The following is a 23,461-nucleotide window of genomic DNA, read 5'->3' on the forward strand; positions in this document are numbered from 1 at the left end:
TGACCACCTTTTGGAACAGTGTTGCAGTAACTGCAACTGAAGAAAATGGTAGCAAAATCTACGAACACAACATTAGATTTGTTAATTCCTTGCGTTCAGTTGGTAAGGGTGCTACTGCAGGTGCAATTTTCTGTGGCATCATGAATCTTCCAAATCCCCCAACCAAGTTTACGACCTATAATAAATTAATAGGGTCTAAAGTAGAAGATGTCTGTATAGAATCTATGAAGAACGCTGTGGAAGAGGCAGTAATGGAAAATAATGGTAACAGAGATTTGACTGCAGCGTTCGATGGTACCTGGCATAAACGGGGACACACATCTCTTCATGGTATAGTATCTGCCACCAGTATGTATACAGGGAAAGTTTTAGATGTAGCAGTAATATAAAAAAAATGGTTCAAATGGCTCTGAGCACTATGGGACTCAACTGCTGAGGTCATTAGTCCCCTAGAACTTAGAACTAGTTAAACCTAACTAACCTAAGGACATCACAAACATCCATGCCCGAGGCAGGATTCGAACCGGCGACCGTAGCGGTCCTGCGGTTCCAGACTGCAGTGCCTTTAACCGCACGGCTACTGCGGCCGGCAGTAATATCAAAGTATTGTAGATGTCCACAAAAATATAAAGGTACACATGAAAATAATTGCAAAGCTAACTATAGTGGCAGTAGTGGAGGAATGGAAGTGGCTGGTGTTGCCAGTATATTCCAGCGTTCTGAGGTGTGTGATAAAGTGCGATATGTTAATTACCTTCGTGACGGTGATTCTAAAAGTTTCAAAGATGTTCAAGGACTGAAGCCCTATGGTGATGATGTTGTAGTGCAGAAATTTGAGTGTATTGGACACGTACAGAAGCGAATGGGAACAAGACTTCGGCGACTGAAAGCTTCGTACAAAAAAACAAAAACTCAGTGATGGTAAAGGGTTGGATGGGAAGGGAAGATTAACTGACAGTGTAATTGACAAAATACAGAACTATTATGGAATGGCTATTAGGCAAAATACACAAAGTGTCGACGAAATGAAGAAGGCTGTTTGGGCTCTTTTTTTTCATACTTCTTCAACCGATGAAAATCCCCAACATAGCTTGTGTCCCAAAGAAGAAGACAGTTGGTGTAAATATAACAAAGGATTGCTAACTGGTGAATTGTACACTCATAAGCATAGTCTGCCTCATGCAATAATGGAGGTGATAAAACCTATTTTCAGAGACTTAGCAGCACCTGAACTGTTGAAAAAGTGTATTCACGGAAAAACTCAAAACCCCAATGAATGTGTAAATAGTGTTATATGGTCGAGAATCCCCAAGACTGTATTTGTTGGAATAGAAACACTTCACTTTGGTGTGTATGATGCTGTTGCGACTTTCAATGATGGCAACATTGTAAGGTGCAAGGTATTTAGAAATATGGGAATGAAGATAGGTTCTAACATGGTACGAGCGATGCTTGCTTTAGACAAGGAACGCCTTCGGGCTGCAGACAGGGCTGTAAAGAGTCTAGAAATACAAGCAAGAGTAAACGGGAGGAGGAACCAGAGGAAGCTGGACGAGGAGTTTGCAGAGGATGAAGATAATTCATCCTATGGACCTGGAATGCACTAAAAAGTTAATCCAATCTTTGTCGCTCGATTCCCAAAACTTTTATTTTCTCATACTAATTACATGTTTTCTAAGGATCTTCCAAACATATTTGTTTCAAACTTTCAGTAAATGTTACACAGTACCTTCTGCATAATTTAACACAGCCTTTTTCCAAAAAAACTGTATATTTTTGAATATATAAATAAAAAATTGCAAAAAAAGTTGTGAATTTTCATTACAATTGAAAAAAATCATCTTTAATAACTGAACTAAAATTTTGTAAAATCCCTGTGTTAAGTTGTAGCCCATATTCCAATAAATAATCTGTAAAAATTTCAACTTCCTACCTCAAATATTTTGTGAGGAAAGATGTAATTTATAAGCGTTATTTTAACATTGCAAGTATTGGGCGTTCCGGAGCCCCTTAAGTGCCTGTCAATCAAAAGTAAAAGGGGGTGGCATGGAAAAGCACTTAACAGAACAATAGTTTTAGTACCTGTCAATCAAAGGAGGACAATAGGTTTGCTCCTGAGTTCATACCCGCCCCTGATGTAGGCAACCCGCTCTAACAAAATGCACCAGAACATAGCTTGTTCTACTACTTTCGTTTACATGCTGATCCAACTTAGGTGAACTGAGTATGAAAGTATGTAGACAACGACTAACAACTCCTGCAGTGTTCTTTATCAGTCTCAAAAAGCTCATTCTTGATGTTATTTTTATTTACAAACAAATGGCTCTAAGCACTATGGGACTTAACATCTGAGGTCATCAGTCCCCTAGACTTGTTGTTGTTGTTGTGGTCTTCAGTCCTGAGACTGGTTTGATGCAGCTCTCCATGCTACTCTATCCTGTGCAAGCTTCTTCATCTCCCAGTACCTACTGCAACCTACATCCTTCTGAATCTGCTTAGTGTATGCATCTCTTGGTCTCCCCCTACGATTTTTACCCTCCACGCTGCCCTCCAATACTAAATTGGTGATCCCTTGATGCCTCAGAACATGTCCTACCAACCGATCCCTTCTTCTGGTCAAGTTGCGCCACAAACTCCTCTTCTCCCCAATCCTATTCAGTACCTCCTCATTAGTTATGTGATCTACCCATCTAATCTTCAGCATTCTTCTGTAGCACCACATTTCGAAAGCTTCTATTCTCTTCTTGTCCAAACTATTTATCGTCCATGTTTCACTTCCATACATGGCTACACTCCATACAAATACTTTCAGAAAAGACTTCCTGACACTTAAATCTATACTCGATGTTAACAAATTTCTCTTCTTCAGAAACGCTTTCCTTGCCATTGCCAGTCTACATTTTATATCCTCTCTACTTCGACCATCATCAGTTATTTTGCTCCCCAAATAGCAAAACTCCTTTACTACTTTAAGTGTCTCATTTCCTAATCTAATACCTTCAACATCACCTGACTTAATTCGACTACATTCCATTATCCTCGTTTTGCTTTTGTTGATGTTCATCTTATACCCTCCTTTCAAGACACTGTCCATTCCGTTCAACTGCTCTTCCAAGTCCTTTGCTGTCTCTGACAGAATTACAATGTCATCGGCGAACCTCAAAGTTTTTATTTCTTCTCCATGGATTTTAATACCTACTCCGAATGTTTCTTTTGTTTCCTTTACTGCTTGCTCAATATACAGATTGAATAACATCGGGGAGAGGCTACAACCCTGTCTTACTCCCTTCCCAACCACTGCTTCCCTTTCATGCCCCTCGACTCTTATAACTGCCATCTGGTTTCTGTACAAATTGTAAATAGCCTTTCGCTCCCTGTATTTTACCCCTGACACCTTTAGAATTTGAAAGAGAGTATTCCAGTCAACATTGTCAAAAGCTTTCTCTAAGTCTACAAATGCTAGAAACGTAGGTTTGCCTTTCCTTAATCTTTCTTCTAAGATAAGTCGTAAGGTCAGTATTGCCTCACGTGTTCCAGTATTTCTACGGAATCCAAACTGATCTTCCCCGAGGTCGGCTTCTACTAGTTTTTCCATTCGTCTGTAAAGAATTCGTGTTAGTATTTTGCAGCTGTGGCTTATTAAACTGATTGTCCGGTAATTCTCACATCTGTCAACACCTGCTTTCTTTGGAATTGGAATTATTATATTCTTCTTGAAGTCTGAGGGTATTTCGCCTGTTTCATACATCTTGCTTACCAGATGGTAGAGTTTCGTCAGGGCTGGCTCTCCCAAAGCCGTCAGTAGTTCCAATGGAATGTTGTCTACTCCGGGGGCCTTGTTTCGACCCAGGTCTTTCAGTGCTCTGTCAAATTCTTCACGCAGTATCGTATCTCCCATTTCATCTTCATCTACATCCTCTTCCATTTCCATAATATTGTCGTCAAGTACATCGCCCTTGTATAGACCCTCTATATACTCCTTCCACCTTTCTGCTTTCCCTTCTTTGCTTAGAACTGGGTTTCCATCTGAGCTCTTGATGTTCATACAAGTGGTTCTCTTATCTCCAAAGGTCTCTTTAATTTTCCTGTAGGCAGTATCTATCTTACCCCTAGTGAGATAAGCCTCTACATCCTTACATTTGTCCTCTAGCCATCCCTGCTTAGCCATTTTGCACTTCCTGTCGATCTCATTTTTGAGACGTTTGTATTCCTTTTTGCCTGCTTCATTTACTGCATTTTTATATTTTCTCCTTTCATCAATTAAATTCAATATTTCTTCTGTTACCCAAGGATTTCTACTAGCCCTCGTCTTTTTACCTACTTGATCCTCTGCTGCCTTCACTACTTCATCCCTCAAAGCTACCCATTCTTCTTCTACTGTATTTCTTTCCCCCATTCCTGTCAATTGTTCCCTTATGCTCTCCCTGAAACTCTGTACAACCTCTGGTTCTTTCAGTTTATCCAGGTCCCATCTCCTTAAATTCCCACCTTTTAGCAGTTTCTTCAGTTTTAATCTACAGGTCATAACCAATAGATTGTGGTCAGAGTCCACATCTGCCCCTGGAAATGTCTTACAATTTAAAACCTGGTTCCTAAATCTCTGTCTTACCATTATATAATCTATCTGATACCTTTTAGTATCTCCAGGGTTCTTCCATGTATACAACCTTCTATCATGATTCTTAAACCAAGTATTAGCTATGATTAAGTTGTGCTCTGTGCAAAATTCTACCAGGCGGCTTCCTCTTTCATTTCTTAGCCCCAATCCATATTCACCTACTACGTTTCCTTCTCTCCCTTTCCCTACACTCGAATTCCAGTCACCCATGACTATTAAATTTTCGTCTCCCTTCACAATCTGAATAATTTCTTTTATTTCATCATACATTTCTTCAATTTCTTCGTCATCTGCAGAGCTAGTTGGCATATAAACTTGTACTACTGTAGTAGGTGTGGGCTTCGTATCTATCTTGGCCACAATAATGCGTTCACTAAGCTGTTTGTAGTAGCTTACCCGCGTTCCTATTTTCCTATTCATTATTAAACCTACTCCTGCATTACCCCTATTTGACTTTGTGTTTATAACCCTGTAGTCACCTGACCAGAAGTCTTGTTCCTCCTTCCACCGAACTTCACTAATTCCCACTATATCTAACTTTAACCTATCCATTTCCCTTTTCAAATTTTCTAACCTACCTGCCCGATTAAGGGACCTGACATTCCACGCTCCGATCCGTAGAACGCCAGTTTTCTTTCTCCTGATAACGACATCCTCGACTTAGAACTACTTAAATCTAACTAACCTAATGACATCACACACAACCATGCCCGAGGCAGGATTCGAACCTGCGACCATAGCAGCAGCGCGGTTCTGGACTGAAGTATTTACAAACAAATCTTACCAGTCAAAACATGTGAGTAGCAAAAATTGTGACTGAAGGGACAGGTATCCCCTCCCCCTCTTTGATTGTTACCTCCAGCTCTAGTGTTTTGCTTTATTTCTTAGTCTCCAGAAATCGGAAGCATTTGGTCACACAGTATATTTTCTTCAACACTGCTTTCCGACCTTGGGATCCTACAATGCCATACCGAAATAGTAGCAATAACTGCACTGCTGAACGTGAGCAAGGCATGTAGGCAGTAGCTGAGGGAAGCAGCCCTTCTGTTACAAGTGTATAAACTATGATATCCACAGTCGTTTCTTTATTATGCTACTGAAAGGAAACAACACTATAAGAAGTGATATTGTGACAACAGTGTGAATTTAACTTTTTAATAACCACGGGCTGACGGAAAGCCTCTTCTCGTAGGCAGAAGATTTGAACACGAGGAGTAGTAGAATACATGTACCTCTCAGTTAATTTTTAAATCGTCTTTTTGCGTCTTTTTCTTATTTCTCAGGTAGTTTTTGCGTCCCTTCTACGTCTACATACTTAGAGGGGACCAATCTCGCCAGCCCCTCTGTACGGCTCTGGAAAAGAATTTTTCGTCACTAATGGAGTTTTTTTTATTTGTTTAAAACAACAGTGGTAATGTTTACTTGTTCCTTTGTTGCTTACAGTATGGATGAGGTGTTTGCATGTACAACTCAGTATAATTTTCGTCTTTCTCACTGGTCGGAAATGGATTTTTACTATCGCCCTCTTGTAATATGAGCCCAGTGGTGAGCTGGTCATTGCACCACCTCCCTCGGTCGAGAAATGAAGAATTTTTCAAACGCCATTTTGGATTTACAATTTCGTACTTTTCGTATTATAACTTCCGCGTTACATCAGTATGCTATTAGAAGGCAACAGCGCCTTGAAAATTTATTTGAAACACGTCACTCTTGGTACATTTTACTATAATTAAATGTCAGTTAATGACATATGGTGCTAAAAGCGTTTTGGAAATCGTAAGATAAAAGATAATGCAGAAGTCGTATGAGTTCACTGTTATGAGCAGAGGAACAGATTTACGAAGCAAGAAGTTTCGTGCCTGCTACATACAAATGCAAGGGTGATTCAAAAGGGAAGAACAGATTTCAGTTATTTATTACAGACAAATTGTAAAAGATAGACACTCATTGCACATGTTACTGGGTAAAGGTAGATTCAAAGTTTTGTGTTCATACAGACACTATACCATACATTCAACATGAACACTGTGGATTGCTCGAGAAACATCGAAACGGTAGCTCATTTCATTCCATACACCAATCAACAAGTCCCTGTTTACTGAATCGACAGCTTCAATAATTCAATGTCTCAGCTGTTCAAGAGTAGCTGCCATAGGTGGGACAAAGACTCTGTCTTTTATATACCACCACAGAAAAAAAATCATAAGGTGTGAGGTATGGTGATCTGGCAGGCCAAAAGCAGTGAATAAGATCTTGTCCACCTCTTCCAATCCAATGTCGTGTGGTGGTGTTAAGATAACGCTGAACCTCATGGTGAAAATGAGGCCGGGCGCTGTCATGCATAAAAATTAAGTCATTGGAATCTTCTTGAAGTTGAGGAAAGAACCAGTCTTGTCGTATATCCGGGTATCTCATTTCTGTTACAGTTTCCTCCGCGAAAAAGGAAGATCCACAAACTCGAAGAGAAGGAGAACCTGGGGGTGTTCCCCAAAAACAAGGAAAAAAAGGTCTTTAAAAATGTAGAATTTCAAACTTTTTGAGACTTAAAAAACATATCAAAGACGTGGGAAAGACGTGCTTAATTTTGGGGATACAGACATCTAAAATTTCTTCAAATGTCTGGCCTTCAAAGTCGTTACATAGGTATTTACATTTACATAATTGTTAACAGGAAAGTATCAAGTTACATAAGCATTTTGTAAACAGAAATACTACATTTTAAAACAGTATTAGTAAAGCCATAAATAAATCCATAGTTCTTTTTACGTTTTCAATTTTTAAACAGTTTAGAATGATACTAGTTCTGAAAAAAAAATAGTATGAGCAATAGTCAATACAAACTTATATAAGAGATATAGAACAATAATTTTGAATATAATATGATGTATTTCTGTGTAGTGAGTGATTTAAATTTTGGTAGAAGTTACGTTAACAATTTTTGTATTGGCTCTCTATTTGTAAAGTACATATTTGATCCGTTTAATGCTTATTATCAGGTGGTTTGTTGTTCTTACAGTTCTTATAAAAGTGCAGAAACTAATATAGTTTCGTAATTATTAATTACTCTATCGTTTCTCATCAGCTGGTTTTACAACATCTAGATCTCAGAAAGCATACATTTTCTCCTCTTTCCACACTTTGCAATAAATCTATCTATGATTTTTTCTTTGTTAATAACAATGTTCCTATGTACGTACAATAAAGCAAGCCCAGTTAGGCGGTTTTTCCCACAACGATTTCTTAACCAAGTCTTAATCAATTTCAGTGTAGAGAAAGATCTTTTGGCTGTTGCAGCTGAGACATGAAGACAAGAAAGGATAAACATTAAAGATGTAATGAAGGGGAAAATATCTTTAGTACAAAACCGCAAATACTCAACTGCAGAGCTTGGTAGAAGTGTTTTCTTTGCAGTTACCATGTGGTGTGTGGCAGATGTTTTGTTTTGTGTTTTAGAGATTTAAGCTGTTTTTCCACGTAGTTTTAATCTAGACCTTGCTGAGAGCTTTAATTCTGTACTGCATAATTTTGTATAGAACCTAAGGTTCACGCAGTGTACCGCAAAAGAGTACACTGGCTGGCTGGAGTCAAATTTTTGGCCAGCCTGATTGACTATAATCGACATTGCTTCTTCCATTTGTTACCTAAAGTAACAAAATAAATACTGAAAGAGAGCCAGAGTATTTGTCTATTAATTAAAAATATTCCCATCAGTCGCATAAGAACAGCATTCAGACAACTCATTTTGAATAGTTTTAGTTAAAAATGTGCGTCTTTTATTACCAGAGCTATACTGTGCTTCTAATTCAATTTCCCCACATTCTTCGGTGCGAAATTTCATCAACTCTTTAAAGTTGCCTTTATTTGGTAGTCCGGGATTGTTAGAAAAAACAGAGCCATCATCTCAATGTCCTCTAAAAGGTATGTTCCGCTTTCCAAGAAATATGACGTTTTGCAAAGGAAATGACAACAGTTTTCGTTTTTTTTTCATTCTCTTTAGTTGGAAGCTGTCAACTTGATTTTCAAACGATTTATTTGAATTTTGGTAAGAAACAAAAAAAAAAACTTTGGCACGTCCTAAAGCTTGGTGATGATATACTGCTCTACTGTGATTTTCCAGGACACGATCTTTATCTTAAATTAGCAAATTTTGTGAGAGGTGCAGTTACTAATGTGTTTAACTTCATTCCAACATGATACCCACCATTAACAGTAGGTGCAAAGAAAGGACACACTTTGCAAAATCAACCTTCTTATATTTATCTAAGTGCTCTTTTTTCAGAAAGCTTCTTTCAGTCTTCCCACCCTTATTATGAGTAGAATGTGGGTAACTGTATTCAGCAGGAGGTTCCCAGTGGTTTTGTAGTATGGTGGCAAGCATATCAGATGGTTTAGTCCCAATATGTAGACCTATGTCGTTTTCGTAATGAACCCCTGAAGCGGGAGTGCTATCTGCAGGTAATGAAGTTGAAGCGCAGCTCATCTGATCACCTGGATCATTCGAAGTGACAGGCATTGGCGGTGTTGAGTGCTCAATCTCATTATGTTCATCTGATACATTGCACCAAAGTCATAAACGATATGTATTTAACCCTCCTGCCACACAAACTTACATGCCATACCACAGTTAGTACGCACAAGCAGCTGTTGGCATAAATAAATGCTTGGCTGCTCACACTGCCAATAGACTTTTGACCTAAATGCGCATCAAAAGCTTAATACTATCTACATCTACATCAGCCTGAAGGGCACAAATCTTTTTTCCCTGTTCCACGATTTTCTTGTCACAGCTACATAATCTGCAACTCCATTGGCGAGCCTCATGTGGCACTATAAGAGCTTCCCCTACAGCCACTCAACCTCGACACGTTACCACATACTACAGCATCATCACTAAACAACGCAGACTGCTGCCACTCTGTCCACCAAATCATTTATGTATATAGAGAATAACAGCGGTCCTGTCACACTTCCCTGGGGCACCCCAACGATACCCTTATATGTGATGAATACTCGGCTTCGAGGGAAACGTACTAGGTTCCATATCTTAAGAAGCGTTCAAACCATTCGCATATCTGTGAACCTATTCCATATGTTCGTACCTTCTTCAACAGCCATAATGGGGCACCGTTTCAAAAACTTTCCAGAAATTTAGAGATATGGAAGCTGTCAGTTGTCCTCATCCATAGTTCGCCATATATCATGTGAGAAAACGGCAAACTGAGTTTTTCACGAGCGATGCTTTCTAAAAGAATCCCAATTTGTTGAAGTAACCTTCTTGGTCTCAAGAAAATTTATAGTCCAAGGGTTCTGCAGCAAACCGATCTCAGGGATATTAGTCTGTAGTCTTGCGGGTCTGTCCTTTAGCACATCTTATACACAGGAGTCGCCTTTGCTTTATTCCTGTCACTTGGGACTTTGTGCTGGATGAGAGATTCGCGCACTAAGTAAGGGGCAATACCACGCAATACTCTTTGAAAACTCCAATTGGGATTCCATCCGGACCTGGTTACATATTTGTTTTCAGCTCCTTCAGCTGTTTCTCTACACGAGGGATGCTTAATACTATGTCATCCATATGGGAATTTGTTCGATGGTCAAACGGCGGTATGTTTATATGATTCTCCTGCGTCAACGATTTCTTGAACATAAAAATTTAAAACTTCGGCTTTCGTCAAACCTTTGCGCATATTCAGAGAGGTGTCACCATCCATATTTCTGGGTAAACATCAGAATCTTCCACAGTCTGAGATCCAACCACAAGTACCGTATCCGTGCAAGCCCCCAATGCAGAACAACCACCAGCGTGGACAAGCTGTTTCAGACAATGTGTTCAGTTCCCTGATTGTTTCCTTGTCACCGACGCTATTATTTCTCTGATGGTGCTGATGTAGCGTCTGACATGTGTGTCGTCACATGTTAGTGCAGAATTAAGTGTTCACATAGTGTTGGTGGCTCAGTGTCACCTGATATAGTCAAGTGAACCACTGCTGTCAAAACAATTCCACATCCGGCCGCCAGGGACGCTGTGGCTTTTTACGTGTTTTATACTTACCCTATGCATTTGTTTTATTCCTTTCTTTGTGAATTTTCATGTCTTTTTACGTGCTCCTTGTTGTCTTACTGTTACTGGTGATGACATTAACTAGTTTCCTTTGACAAAGAATTCTGTTTTCTGCTAGGGATCAGTACATTAAAATACAATAACTCGTTTCTATTGATTAGCGAGGGTGTCAGTAGATGAAATACTTGTGGTAATGTTCTTACACCTCTAGACAAGTGTTTAATTGTCAGTTACGGTTACTAGCACTTTCAAGCAAATGTCAGTCAGCAAAGTCGACCCGAATTTTTTTTTTTTTTTTTACATGCCTGGCCTTTTCACTGACACACTGTTTTTCTCGACATCCCGTTCCATTCCATTAATGGCCTGCATGAATGCTGCTATTTATGATGCACTGTGGGGTGTTGTTAAGTCCTGTATAGCTCCTTCTACTGTGAATCAATCTTTAGCTTGCATAAAGCATTTTAACATAACATCTGGTACAGGATAATGAGCAAGCAGTTGTATTCCTCTGACAGACTAGTAATGTTGGATTCCACAAGCAACTGGGCTGACGCCACTGAGGGCTTGTTGCTCAGTTGGGCTGAAACTGCAGTGGTGTTGTAATTGTTTAGTTTATATTTACTTGTTAAGCATCCATTCATCAAATATATGATATGGGATATGGCTTTCTTTGTATATCAGAACACAATTTTAAGTACATGTTATATAACAGTAACATTGATTCAACAACATAAATAATTGAAACACATGATACAGTGTAGTAAATCATTAAAATTCAATACCTTAATAGTATAACCTAATGTAGTACAATAGATGACAAAAGCAGTTTCAGATACATAATACAATAAAAGGAACTAATTTTAATTTATGTCCATAGCTATTCGTTTATGAAAATATTTTAAATTTACGTGAACAGATATTCATTTTCCATATACTAGCACCTGTCTTGTAAAAATGTTTTCAAAGCCACTTTGAATTTTTGTATTTTTTATTTCATTGATGTGATGGAGTAGTTTTTTGTTAAGTTTTTGCCAGTTTGCAGCAGTTCATTTTGCCCAAGAATTATGCTTTCATGTTCATGATGGAAGTCTGATTTTTGCCTGGTGTCGTGTGCATGGACTGTTTTAGTTCCTGTAATTTTCTTTATGTATGTAATTATCTCAAGAATGTATAGGAATGGCAGTGGTAATATCTGGAGTGCTTTAAAAAGAGGTTTGCAAGAATTTCTGGTTGTGCCATTTTGAATTGCCCTAATATCCTCTTCTGTGCTATGAAACAGTTTTGCTTATTGTCGAATTTCCCCAAAATATTATCCAATGCAGGAATAGTGATTCCGCGTGGGCATAACACACATTCTTTAGTGTTTCTTTTGTTGCACACCTAGCAAGTGTTTTTGTGGAATAGCATATTGTGATGTGTATGTTCCACTTCATGTTGTCCAGAATTCATAATCCTCGAAATTTTGTTGAGTTTATAATTTTCTATTAAATAGATTTATGATGGGGGCTAATGGATGTTTATTGTCTGTGGTATGAAAGTGCATTGCAACAGTTTTCTATACATTAACAATGAGAATGTTTGTGATGAATCATTTTGTAATGTGTGTGTTGCGCAATTTTGTACTTCATATTATAGTTATGCAGCAGTTTTGCTTTTTACCAGTAAATTTGTATCATTTGCAAATTTTATATATTTTTGGGAATCACTAGATCATTCTAGGTGATTGACAAATATTAAGAACAATGCTGGACCCAAGACAGAACGTTGGGGCACATCATACTTAATTTCTTTTCTTTTAAATTGGTAGGTGTACATAATGTTTTCTTCATGATGCATGATTTCAACTATCTACTCTCTGTTTTACAGATATGATGTCACCCACTCATGTACCGGGCCCCTAATACCTATATACTCCAATTCTTGAAGTAGTAAGTTTTGGTCTATCACATCAAAAACTTTTATGAGATCCAGAAATATTGCTGACACATGTTCTTCCTGGTCATAAATTCTTCGTTAAGAAAGTCAAAACTGGCAGTTTCTGTTGATCTGAGTTTTTTGATCCCATGTTGGTTAATTGATACAAAATTGTTAATTGCTATAAATGAGATTAGTCTTTTTTTTTAAAAAACTTTTTCTGTTACTTTAGAAAAACCAGACTGCAGAAATATTGGTCTGCAGTTCTTTTCATTTGTCTTGTCTCCATTCTTGAAAAGAGATTTTACCTTGGCCATTTTTAGTTTTTCTGGAAAAATACCACTATACAATCAAGAGCTGCAAAGATGAGTTAGGCTCTTAGTCAATACTGATGCACATTTTTAAATATGTAATCACGGACATTGTCTATACCTGAAGAAAATTTAGATTTTAATTCCTTTTTAATATTCAGTACTTCCTTTTTATCTGTTGGATACAAAAGGATTGTTTTTTATTTAAGTTCTGCTTCCAAAAGCTGTTTTTTGCTGTTTTTCCACCAATTTGTTTGCTATTTCTGTGAAATATGCATTAAATACATCAGCCATTTTGTGTAGGTCAGAATTTTTGTCTCCCTTTTTAGGCAGATTAATGTTACAATGTTTTTCCCGTGTTTTGCCAGTGCATTTGATGCAAAATTGTTAATTTCTGTGAATGAAATCAGTCTTTTTTCAAAAAAGATTCCAGTATTTTAGGAAAACCAGACAGCAGAGCTATTGGTCTGTGTTTCTCTTCAGTTGACTGGTCTCCCTTCTTGAAAGGAGGTCTTACCTTGGCCATTTTTACATGTTGTTTTCATATTATTTGTAGCTTTTTCCTTGTAGTTGTCATTTTTCAACTTTTTTGACCCTCTGATAACATTATTTAGGACCTGTTTGTATCTTATAAAATATGCATCAAATTCCGGAGTTTTTTGGTTTGCTTGACTGTGGTATAGAGAAACCTTTTTTCTTCATTGAAGCTTTTATGCCACAACGTTTTTTATTTTTTCCTGGTTTTCCTTTTTTTGAGTGAGAAGCACAGTTTAGCTAGAAGGTGCTTAGGAATTTATCAAATTTTTGATTTGCGTTGCTTCAGTTGCATTCTTCCTCCCACATATCTTTAGGTAAGCAGTTAATAAATGTATTTATGTTCGGCACACTGAAATTCCTAGTAGTGGTTAGTGATGTTTTGTGAAGATGTACAGGGTGACCCAGTTTCACTGATATTATCTGTACAATATGATCCTCAGAACCTGTTGTGAAACATTTTGCATCACATTTCGTAAGAATACCAGTAAATATTTGGTCTATTGCTGTGGTTGAAGTTTTTGTTACACCTGTTTCTGTTTCTATTGTAGGTTTCAAGTTGAATGTTAAGAGGAGGTTCAATATGTCAGTTTATTGTTTTCATTCTACAGAAAAATCAATATTAAAGTCACCACAAATAATCATATCTCTATTCTTTTTAGATAACTTGCCATGGAGGTATTCTAAATTTTGTAGTAAAGTGTTCATCTCTCTAGTTCTGTTCCAGCAGTTTGTTCCAGTACGAAGCCAACTGAAAGAAAATCACCGGGAAATAAACAGGTGGGCCATGTGATTTATGACAGTAAAGTTGGGCTCAAATGATTTTTATTGATACCATCTTGAGAACAATTTTACGGCAGCCAGTGGAAATGGTTGCTCATGGCGCACCGTAGTTTGTTGTATGTAGTTGTGCCGTCAATTTAGTTGCATGTGGTAATCCGGCTTGAAATGTATCTTTGCGATTGCGTTTAAATAGATGGCGATATACATCTGTGGTTGTAATGGCGGAATGTGAATTTTTTGTGTAGCGTCAGGGGAGGGTTTGTAGATGTTTAGTTGATTGTTTGTTTTTAGTATCTGTGGGTAACGGTGGCAGCTGTCTGTAGAGTGTCTTATTAATGATAGGTATATGCTGTGTCGCAACATGTTTAATACTGGTCTGGATAAACTAAACGCCTGTACCCACATTAGATCTTAACCTTAACGTACTGTCCTTTCTGTAATTCTCAGTGGCAGCGTGGTTACATTTTAGTAGTGTGTTTGTAACGTGGTTCAGAATTAAATGTTGTTTTGTGTTGTACGCTGTGTGTGTATGAAGAATAAAAGATCTTGAAATTCCCTGTATTGGAAACATGGATCCGTCGTACAATCAACGATTGGCGGGACCAGAAAATCAGTTCCTTCTAAATGATGTTGTTCCAGGGAATGGAATGACGGCTAGGGGGTCACGGAAGTTACCTAGTAAGTTTCTACTACTTGTTCTTGATCGTGTTAATGATGCTGTTTCAGTGTGATAAGTAAGAGTAACAAGTTGCAACTTTTATTAGTGTCATAACCATTCGGGCAAGTGATCATCTGGTTATGCACAAATACAGTAGATTTAAATTTGGAAAGAATACAGTTTTGCATTGTGGAAAATACTCTTATCGTCCCGTTGATTTGCTGCACTGGAGAAGTACCTACCACAAGGAAGGTAGAATGTTGGATGGTTTTGGGTATGCTCATTTTTCGAAGTTACTACTATGAAAAACTTAGAGCAGTCTTACTAAAACATTTAATCTAGGTAACTTTAGCAGTAAAAATTATTGCCAACTTTGGGGACATAAATATAAAAAGTTAAAATATGATAGGCCCATATATTTCTATTCACTGACGTCATATTGAGTAATTTTGCAAGTGTAAGAAGTCATTAACTATGGGAAAAAAGTAGAAATATAGCCTGCCCGAAGGCTTGCACAAGTGCATCTTATAAGGGATCTGTTAAAGTAGACCTAATAGTTATCAGTAAGCATAAGTACCATTACTTACACTCTAAATTTGACACCATTAAAATATTGTTTTAAATGTGTGGGTTGACATTCATGTAACCAATACATTCTATATCATAAAGTTCCATTAATGATGAATTAAGATATATGAGGAATGTTACTAACTCTTTGTTGGTATAGAGTTACTTGCCTCATATCAGTTGTAAGAAAAGCAATTGAAAATTTTGTAAATTATGTTAAAAGCTGCTGAAGGAGATCTTCATTTGATGTTACTGAAAGAGATTATCATGTGCTTAACTGGATAGGCCTAAAGATGAATATTCAATATTAGTCGTCATCTTTGACTAGTGACAAAGAAAACCCGAAGAATATCGTAAACAATATGGTGACTATGATGTGATATCAGTGGAAATTTTTCAAGCAGGCTAAGCTACAAATCAGTCTTGTTCCCATGGCCAGGTTCTTTGCTTCCACATTTGTTGGCTTCATCAACTAACAACCAAACTGTGAAAATGTACACCAGAACTTGATATCACAGAGGAATACTTGATACAAGTCGTCAGCTTTGACCAGTGACGTAGGAGACGTGTCCTTGACTATAGCTTGATCAACTGATTAACATATCTGTGTAGGCTCTTCAGTTTGTGGGGGTCTGATGAAAATTGCAAATTCAGATATGAAAAATGTAAATCCTTTTGGTCTTGTTTGATTCGTGGACTGAATAATAAAATTTGTGCTGGGGTCGTGAGATATACTCAATACTAGTTGTTGGCTTTGACCACTGATGTAAGGTACTGACATTCCATCTCTGGTCAAAGCCAACGACTAATATTGAGTATTTCTCATGACCCAACAAACTTTATTATTTTCATGAATCAAACAATACAGAAAGGTTTAAATATTTCGGATCTGAATTTGCACTTTACATCCGACCCCCACAAACTGAAGAGCCTATACACAGATACATTAATTAGTTGATCAAAACCTCAGTCATGAAAGAAGTTTGCGTCACGAGAATTTTGCTGGCACAGTAATGTGATGGTATATAGTTCCTGATTGTCAAGGTATGCATTAATATTTTTGATTAAATCCCAAATTTCTGTACATGAGATGCAAGTGTATTGTGATGATAACAATGATCTGTCTACTGACTGGGGCAATAAACTCTATGGGTCCTGCTCAGTATCTTCATCCTTCTTTTTATCATAATCATCGACAATTACAATGACGCCTCGGAACTTTAATTAGAGCCAAGACACAAGCCCCTTACATACATATGACAGAATCCTGCACTAGTGAACCAACTTCACAAAGGACAGGATTACTGTAAGTTCAGATCCCACTCTTCATCTTTGACCCATGATGACATCAAGATGGCAGCACACATATTTCAAGGATATTCAATATGGTGATCATGACACTACTCATTACATCCATGAACAAGTGTAAATAACATGTGAATTACTTAACTCAAGCAATAAATGAAAGTAATTGGAAAAATGCACGAAGCAATTGGTGTTGGGTGGGGACAAGCTAAATATATGATGATAAGAATAATGACATTGCTCCAAAACAAATATTAACCCAAAAAAGATGCAGACAAAATCTTCAACAATCAATCCAGCAAAAAATGCAAAAAAACACCATTGGTCATTCAAGTTTCACTTAACATAGGTAGGTGAATCAAAATCATACCACCAATATCAACTAATAAGTACCCTGAAAATAACACCAAACTGAACATAAATTACCAAACCTGAATCTCAACAAAAAAATTTTACACACACACACACACACACACACACACACACACACACACACCAGTGCCAGCTGAAGCCCCTCCCCCAACAAAACATCTGGGGAGGTGGACAGTAAACAAAACACAGTCCCACAAGTCCAATACGCCAGCCCCCCCCCCCCCCCCCAAAAAAAAAAAAAAAAAAAAAAAAAAAGAGAGAGAGAGAGAGAGAGAGAAGAAGAAGAAGAAGGAGGAGGAGGAGGGCCGCTTCCTATCACAATATACCAAACAACATTATAATTTTCCTGCACACTTTTCCTCCAACAGTATTCTTCAAGATGAAATTGTAGAGTCAAAGTACACCTCTTCACATTCCTTGTAGCAGTCTTGAACCCCCCCCCCCCTTTCAAAACTCACAATACTTAATAAATTCAGTACACATACCTCATGAAAGAATATCATTCCAACACACACACACACACACACCACCCACACCAGTTTCAAGTGCACACAACCAAATAGGATAGCTAAGAAGAAAACCAATAATACATCAACAACAAAGTATCACACAAGGCCATCCGAGATTCCTTGAATGGGGAATGTTTCCTAATGGCTCTCAAAATATTATTGCAACAGCACCTTCACATATACAAGTCCCTGGTTTGGGAAGGAGAAACTGGTTTAACTTCATCAACTTGCCATACTGGTGGTACCCAACACATTTGGCAAGTAAACTGAACAACTGTAGAAACTATATGATGTCAGCCAGTCATCCCCCCTGGCAGTCATAATGACTGACTATTAAAGTTAACAGTTTGATCTCTACCTAGAAACAAAGAACCCACAACATTAAATTAATAAAATGAAAAAATTTCAAATGCTGAATTAACAGCTAGAAAAAGAGAAACAAACTTATAATTAATAATTGCTGGTCTTCGATTCATAATCAAAACGTCCTTGGTCCCGGCTTCGAAACCCCCCTCCCCTCCTTGTCAAAGAGGGCGGAGGAGCAGAAAGGGGTTCAGGGCACTTTCTTGTGCTTGGCGTGGGAAACTGCCCCTAAAAGGTGGAAGAACCAGCAATGATTAATGGCATGAGGATGCAGAGGGCAATGGAAACACTGCATTAAAGACACACAAAGTGTATATCCGCAGGAAATGTGGCCTGTAATTGAAAAAATGTCATGATGATCTGTCCATTCGCAAAAGATTCCGGAATAGTCCCCTATTCAGATCTCTGAGAAGGGACTGCCAAGGGGGAGGTGACCACGAGAAAAAGATTGAATGATCAACAAAAGGATAATGTTCAGTGAGTCAGTGTGTGGAATATCAGGAGCTTGAATGTAGTAGGGAAGCTAGAAAATCTGGAAAGGGAAATGCAAAGGCTCAACCTAGAAATTGTAGAGGTCAGTAAAGTGAAATGGAAAGAAGACAAGGATTTCTGGTCAGATGAGTATAGGGTAATATCAACAGCAGCAGAATAGGTATAACGGGAGTAGGATTTGTTATGAATAGGAAGATAGGGCACAGTGTGTGTTACTGTGAACAGTTCATTTATAGGGTGAAGTTCTCTAAGGCTGTAGATAAAGCAGTAAAGAATAGTCCAGTAGGCAGTAGAGTTGAAGAGGAATTGACATCTCCGAAAGGGCAGTCACAGTAGCTGAAAAGATAAACATAGGTACAAAGAAGAGCAGTATGTCATCCTGAGTGGGGTGACTTCAACAGAAACAAGCGTAACTTCAGGTGTGCCCCAGGGCAGCGTAATAGGTCCACTGCTTTTTACGATTTACATAAACGTTCTGGTTGATGGTACTGATAGCACCATTAGACTGTTTGCCGATGATGCTGTAGTCTACAGCAAAGTAGTATCACATGAAGTTTGTGAATGAATCAATGAGTGTTTGCAGAAAATAAATGCGTGGTGTAATGACTGACAGTTATCTCTCAACATTAGTAAGTGTAACCTACTTCATATAACAAGACAAAAATCCCCATTAATGTACGAGTAAAAAATAAATACCCGGTCCTTGGAAGCGATAACATCTGTCAAGTATCTGGGTGTGACTATTCGAAATGATCTCAAATAGAATGACAGGATTACACAAGTAACGGGCAAGGTGAACTTTAGATTGTGGTTTATTGTTAGAGTCCTGAAGTGATGTAGTCCTTCAACAAAGGAAATTGCTTCCAATATGTTAGTTCGTCCAGTATTAGAGTACTGTTTGTCTGTATGGGACCCTTACCAGTTGGATCTGATTCAAGAGTTTGAGAAGGTCCAAAGAAGAGCGGCAAGATTCATAACTTGGTACATTTAGCCATCGCGAGAACGTTACAAATCTCATAGAAAGTTTTAAGTGGGACACACTTGCAGATAGACGACATGCTAAACAGAAGGGGCTGCTCACTAAATTCGGAAATCCTATCTTTGCCGAGGATGTAGAGTATATATTATTACCACCAACTTTCAAATCATGCAGTGATCACCATTCAAAGATAAGGCAAATTAGAGCTTGTTCTGAGGCGTTTAGACAATTGTTTTCCCTCGTGCGATCCATGAGTGGAACAGGGGGGACGGGGGGGGGGGGGGGGCGGCAGATTGTGCCCTCCGCCACACACCACTTGATGGCTAGTGGAGTATGTCGATGTAGATGTAACTGCAAAGAAACCATGTGTAACAGAAGAAATACTTCAGCTGATCGATGAAAGAAGAAAGTACAAACATGTTGAGGGGTGTTCAGGAATACAGAAATAGAAGTCGCTGAGGAGTAAAATAAACAGGAAATGCAGGGAAGCTAAGGTGAAATGGCTGTGTAAAAAATGTGAAGAAGTTGAAGAGAAAGAAAAAAAAGATGGTCTGAAGGATTGGCTCAGCATATAGAAAAGTCAAAACAACCTTCAGTGAAATTAAAAGCAAGAGTGCAACATTAAGGTTGCAACCGAACTACCTTTGTTAAATGAAGAGGGGAGAGTGGGTAGGTGAGAAGAGTACATTGAAGGAAGATTTTTCTGATGTGATAGAAGATGAAACAGGAGTAGATTTAGAAGAGCACGGCCAGAATCTGAATTTAAGAGAGCTTTGGAGGACTTAAGATCAAATGAGGCAGAAAGGATTGATAACATTCCATCAGAATTTCTAAAATCATTCGAGGAAGTGGCAACAAAACGACTATTCACGTTGGTGTGTAGGATGTATGAGAGTGCCAATATACCGTGTGACTTTCAGAAAAATATCATTGACACAATTCTGAAGACTGCAAGAGCTGACAAGTGCAAGAATTATGTTACAATCAGCTTACAGCTCATGCATCCAAGTTGCTGACAAGAATAATATATGGATGAATGGAAAAGAAAGTTGAGGATGTGTTAAATAACAATAAGTTTGGCTTTAGGACAGGTAAGGGCACCAGAGAGGCAATTCTGACATTGCAGTTGATAATGGAAGCAAGACTAAAGAAAACTCAAGACACATTCTTAGGATTTGACCTAGAAAAATTGTTTGACAATGAAAAATTGTGCAAGATGTTCAAAATTATGAGAATAACGGGTAAGCTATAGGGAGAGGCAGAAAATGTACAAGGACCAAGAGGGAATAATAAGAGTGGATGCTCAAGAACAAAATGCTCAGATTAAAAATGGTGTAAGACAGGGATGCAGTCTTTCGTCCCTAGTGTCCAATCTTTGCATCAAAGAAGCAATTATGGAAATAAAAGAAAGGTTGAGGAGTTGTATTAAAATCCAAGGAGAAAGGATATCAGTGATATGATTTGCTGATGACATTGCTAGCCTGGGTGAAAGTGAAGAAGAATTACATGATCTGCCGAGTGGAATGGACTGTCTAATGAGTACAGAATATGGATTGACAGTAAATTGAAGAAAGACGAAAGTAATGAGAAATAGTCGAAATGAGAACAGCAAGAAACTTAACATCAGGATTGATGGTCACAAAGGGGATAAAGTTAAGGAATTTTGACACCTAGGCAGCAAAATAACAAGTGACAGATGGAGCAAGGGCGACATGGAAAGCAAACTAGAAGTGGCAAAAATGGCATTCCTGGCCAAGAGAACTCTATTAGTACAAACATAGGCCTTAATTTGTCGAAGAAATTTCTGAGAATATATGTTTTGAACACAGCATTGTATGGTAGTGAAATGTGGACTGTAGGGAGAACTGGGACAGAAGAGAATTGAAGCATTTGAAATGTGGTGCTATAGGTGAGTGTTGAAAATTAGGTGGACTGATAAGGTAAGGAATGAGGAGGTTCTGTGCAGAAGTGGAGAGGAAAGGAATATGTGGAAAAAACTGACAAGGAGAAGGGGCAGGATGATAGGATATCTGTTAAGACATTAGGGACTGATTTCCATGGTACTAGAGGGAGCTGTAGAGGGCAAAAACTGCAGAGAAAGACAGAAATTGGAATACGTCCAACAGATAGTTGAGGACATACTGCGGGTTGCAAGAGTTGAAGAGGTTGGCACAGGAGAGAAATTCGTTTTGGGGTGTATTAAATCAGTCAGAAGACTGATGGAAAGGAAAAAAAGGGGGAGGGGGGAAATAGGCATCGCACAACACAACACAGTTACTGCATGGATCAAAGCTGACAGGCAGAATCACAACTATCGGTTGACCCCAAATGACTTATTGAGAAGGCAGCATCCTTTTCTCGTACCATAATCTACCTTTACTACTGTACTGATTGTTGATTTCTTTATTTTGGAAATAAAGTTTCTTAATTACAGTCTGTTTTTATTTCATTTGTTTACATTTTATTTTTATGAGTAGTTTCAGGGCCGCAGCCCTATTGTCAACTACTCCCATGTAAAAATAAAACATAAAATGTATGAGTCTCATAAAAAATATAAAAGTTTTGCTAAATTACAGTATGAAAGAATTATAGTCCCATTAATTTATGTAGTGCACAATGGGAGACTGTTCCTTGCAAAAACCGAGCGAGGTGGCGCAGTGGTAAGACACTGGACTCGCATTCGGAAGGACGACGGTTCAATCCCGCGTCCGGCCATTCTGATTTAGGTTTTCCGTGATTTCCCTAAATCACTCCAGGCAAATGCCGGGATGGTTCTTCTGAAAGGGCACGGCCGACTTCCTTCCCCATCCTTCCCTAATCCGATGAGACCGATGACCACGCTGTCTGGTCTCCTTCCCCAAACAACCAACCAACCATCCTTGCAAAACATGAAATGTAGTTTCCGCTACTGGCAGCTACGTAATCTACAAGCAAATTGCTTATTGTATTATAGGAATAAAACAGGATGGTGCACTTAAAGGCAGTGAAACTGTCAAGAAGCAACAATTATAAACCATACAATATAAATAATTATATAATTGACATTTGTTGTCAAGATCAGAACTAATCTCCTGGACATATATTTGATGCAGCTATAGAAATCTTAGAATGTGTCTTATATCTATGCTTTGCAGAAAGTGCAATATGGGATCATATGGATGGTGGTATGGTAAGCAGATGTAATATTCTGGCTTAAATGCACTAAAAATGAGATTTTAATGTTGATCAACACCGACAAACATTGGAAGAATATACAAAGATCAACAGAACAGTATTTTTCATTGGATCATGCTGAGTGAAGGAAAAGAACATGTTTGGCCCCTCATGCCCATGGCCTCTTGCACAACTATTACTCCATTGAGGGGAGGATACACAAACATGTCTGTGGCACAGCCGTTTGCACCAGCGTGGCACCATCCTATGCCAACCTGTTTATGGGCCTTGTAGAGGGAACCTGCCAAACCTCCCAAGACATTAAACACTTTATATGGTTCAAGTTCTTTCATATATTCAAGATTTGTATTCAGAGATGAGACATCCTTTCCTGATTTCTCTACAGCATTAGCACCTCCCCAACTGCTTCCCCTGCCCCACTACTGGATCCCTACTCATCATTGTTGATGCCACTTCCCTGTACACTAATGTCCCTCATGCCCTTGGCCTTGCTGCTATTGATCACCTTCGTGCACATTGTTTCTGCACCCCCTCTGATGGCTCCATCCATACCATGGCAACTGTCACCCCTTCTACCCCAAAAAATCACTCCAATTTGGCCTGGGTGCCCATTCAAAACATATCTGCAGTGACAAGAAGGAGAAGCCCCTTGCCCATTGTGATGAACCTCTCTTGAAGACCTTCAAAGGCAGTCACTACCCCACGAAACCTAGTCCGCAAACAGATTTCCTGCATCATATCCTCACCCTAACCTAACCTAACCTAACTCCCCCCCCCCCCCCCCCCCACCATCCTCTCATCAATCCTGAGAACCAGCTGCA

The 23,461-nt window shown here is 38.5% G+C and overlaps 1 protein-coding gene across 4 annotated transcripts in view; it reads left to right on the forward strand.

Annotated features, from left to right (window-relative positions):
• Window positions 1–23,461, forward strand: part of LOC126251536 (equilibrative nucleoside transporter 1) — a 178,479-nt gene that overhangs the window by 67,765 nt on the left and 87,253 nt on the right. Inside the window, exons 1-2 of one of the 4 annotated variants that reach the window (XM_049952040.1) lie at window positions 14,442–14,563; window positions 14,669–14,899. The exons of 2 other annotated variants lie outside the window; for them this stretch is intronic. In XM_049952040.1, the coding sequence (XP_049807997.1) occupies window positions 14,791–14,899 (109 nt within the window). In that variant the 5' untranslated portion in view covers window positions 14,442–14,563; window positions 14,669–14,790. Of the gene's footprint in view, window positions 1–14,429; window positions 14,900–23,461 lie in introns of those variants that run through there. One more of the 4 variants, XM_049952041.1, reaches the window with a different exon arrangement.

The sequence above is a fragment of the Schistocerca nitens genome, chromosome 4 (genome assembly GCF_023898315.1).
Source record: "Schistocerca nitens isolate TAMUIC-IGC-003100 chromosome 4, iqSchNite1.1, whole genome shotgun sequence".
In the NCBI taxonomy this organism is placed as follows: domain Eukaryota; kingdom Metazoa; phylum Arthropoda; class Insecta; order Orthoptera; family Acrididae; genus Schistocerca; species Schistocerca nitens.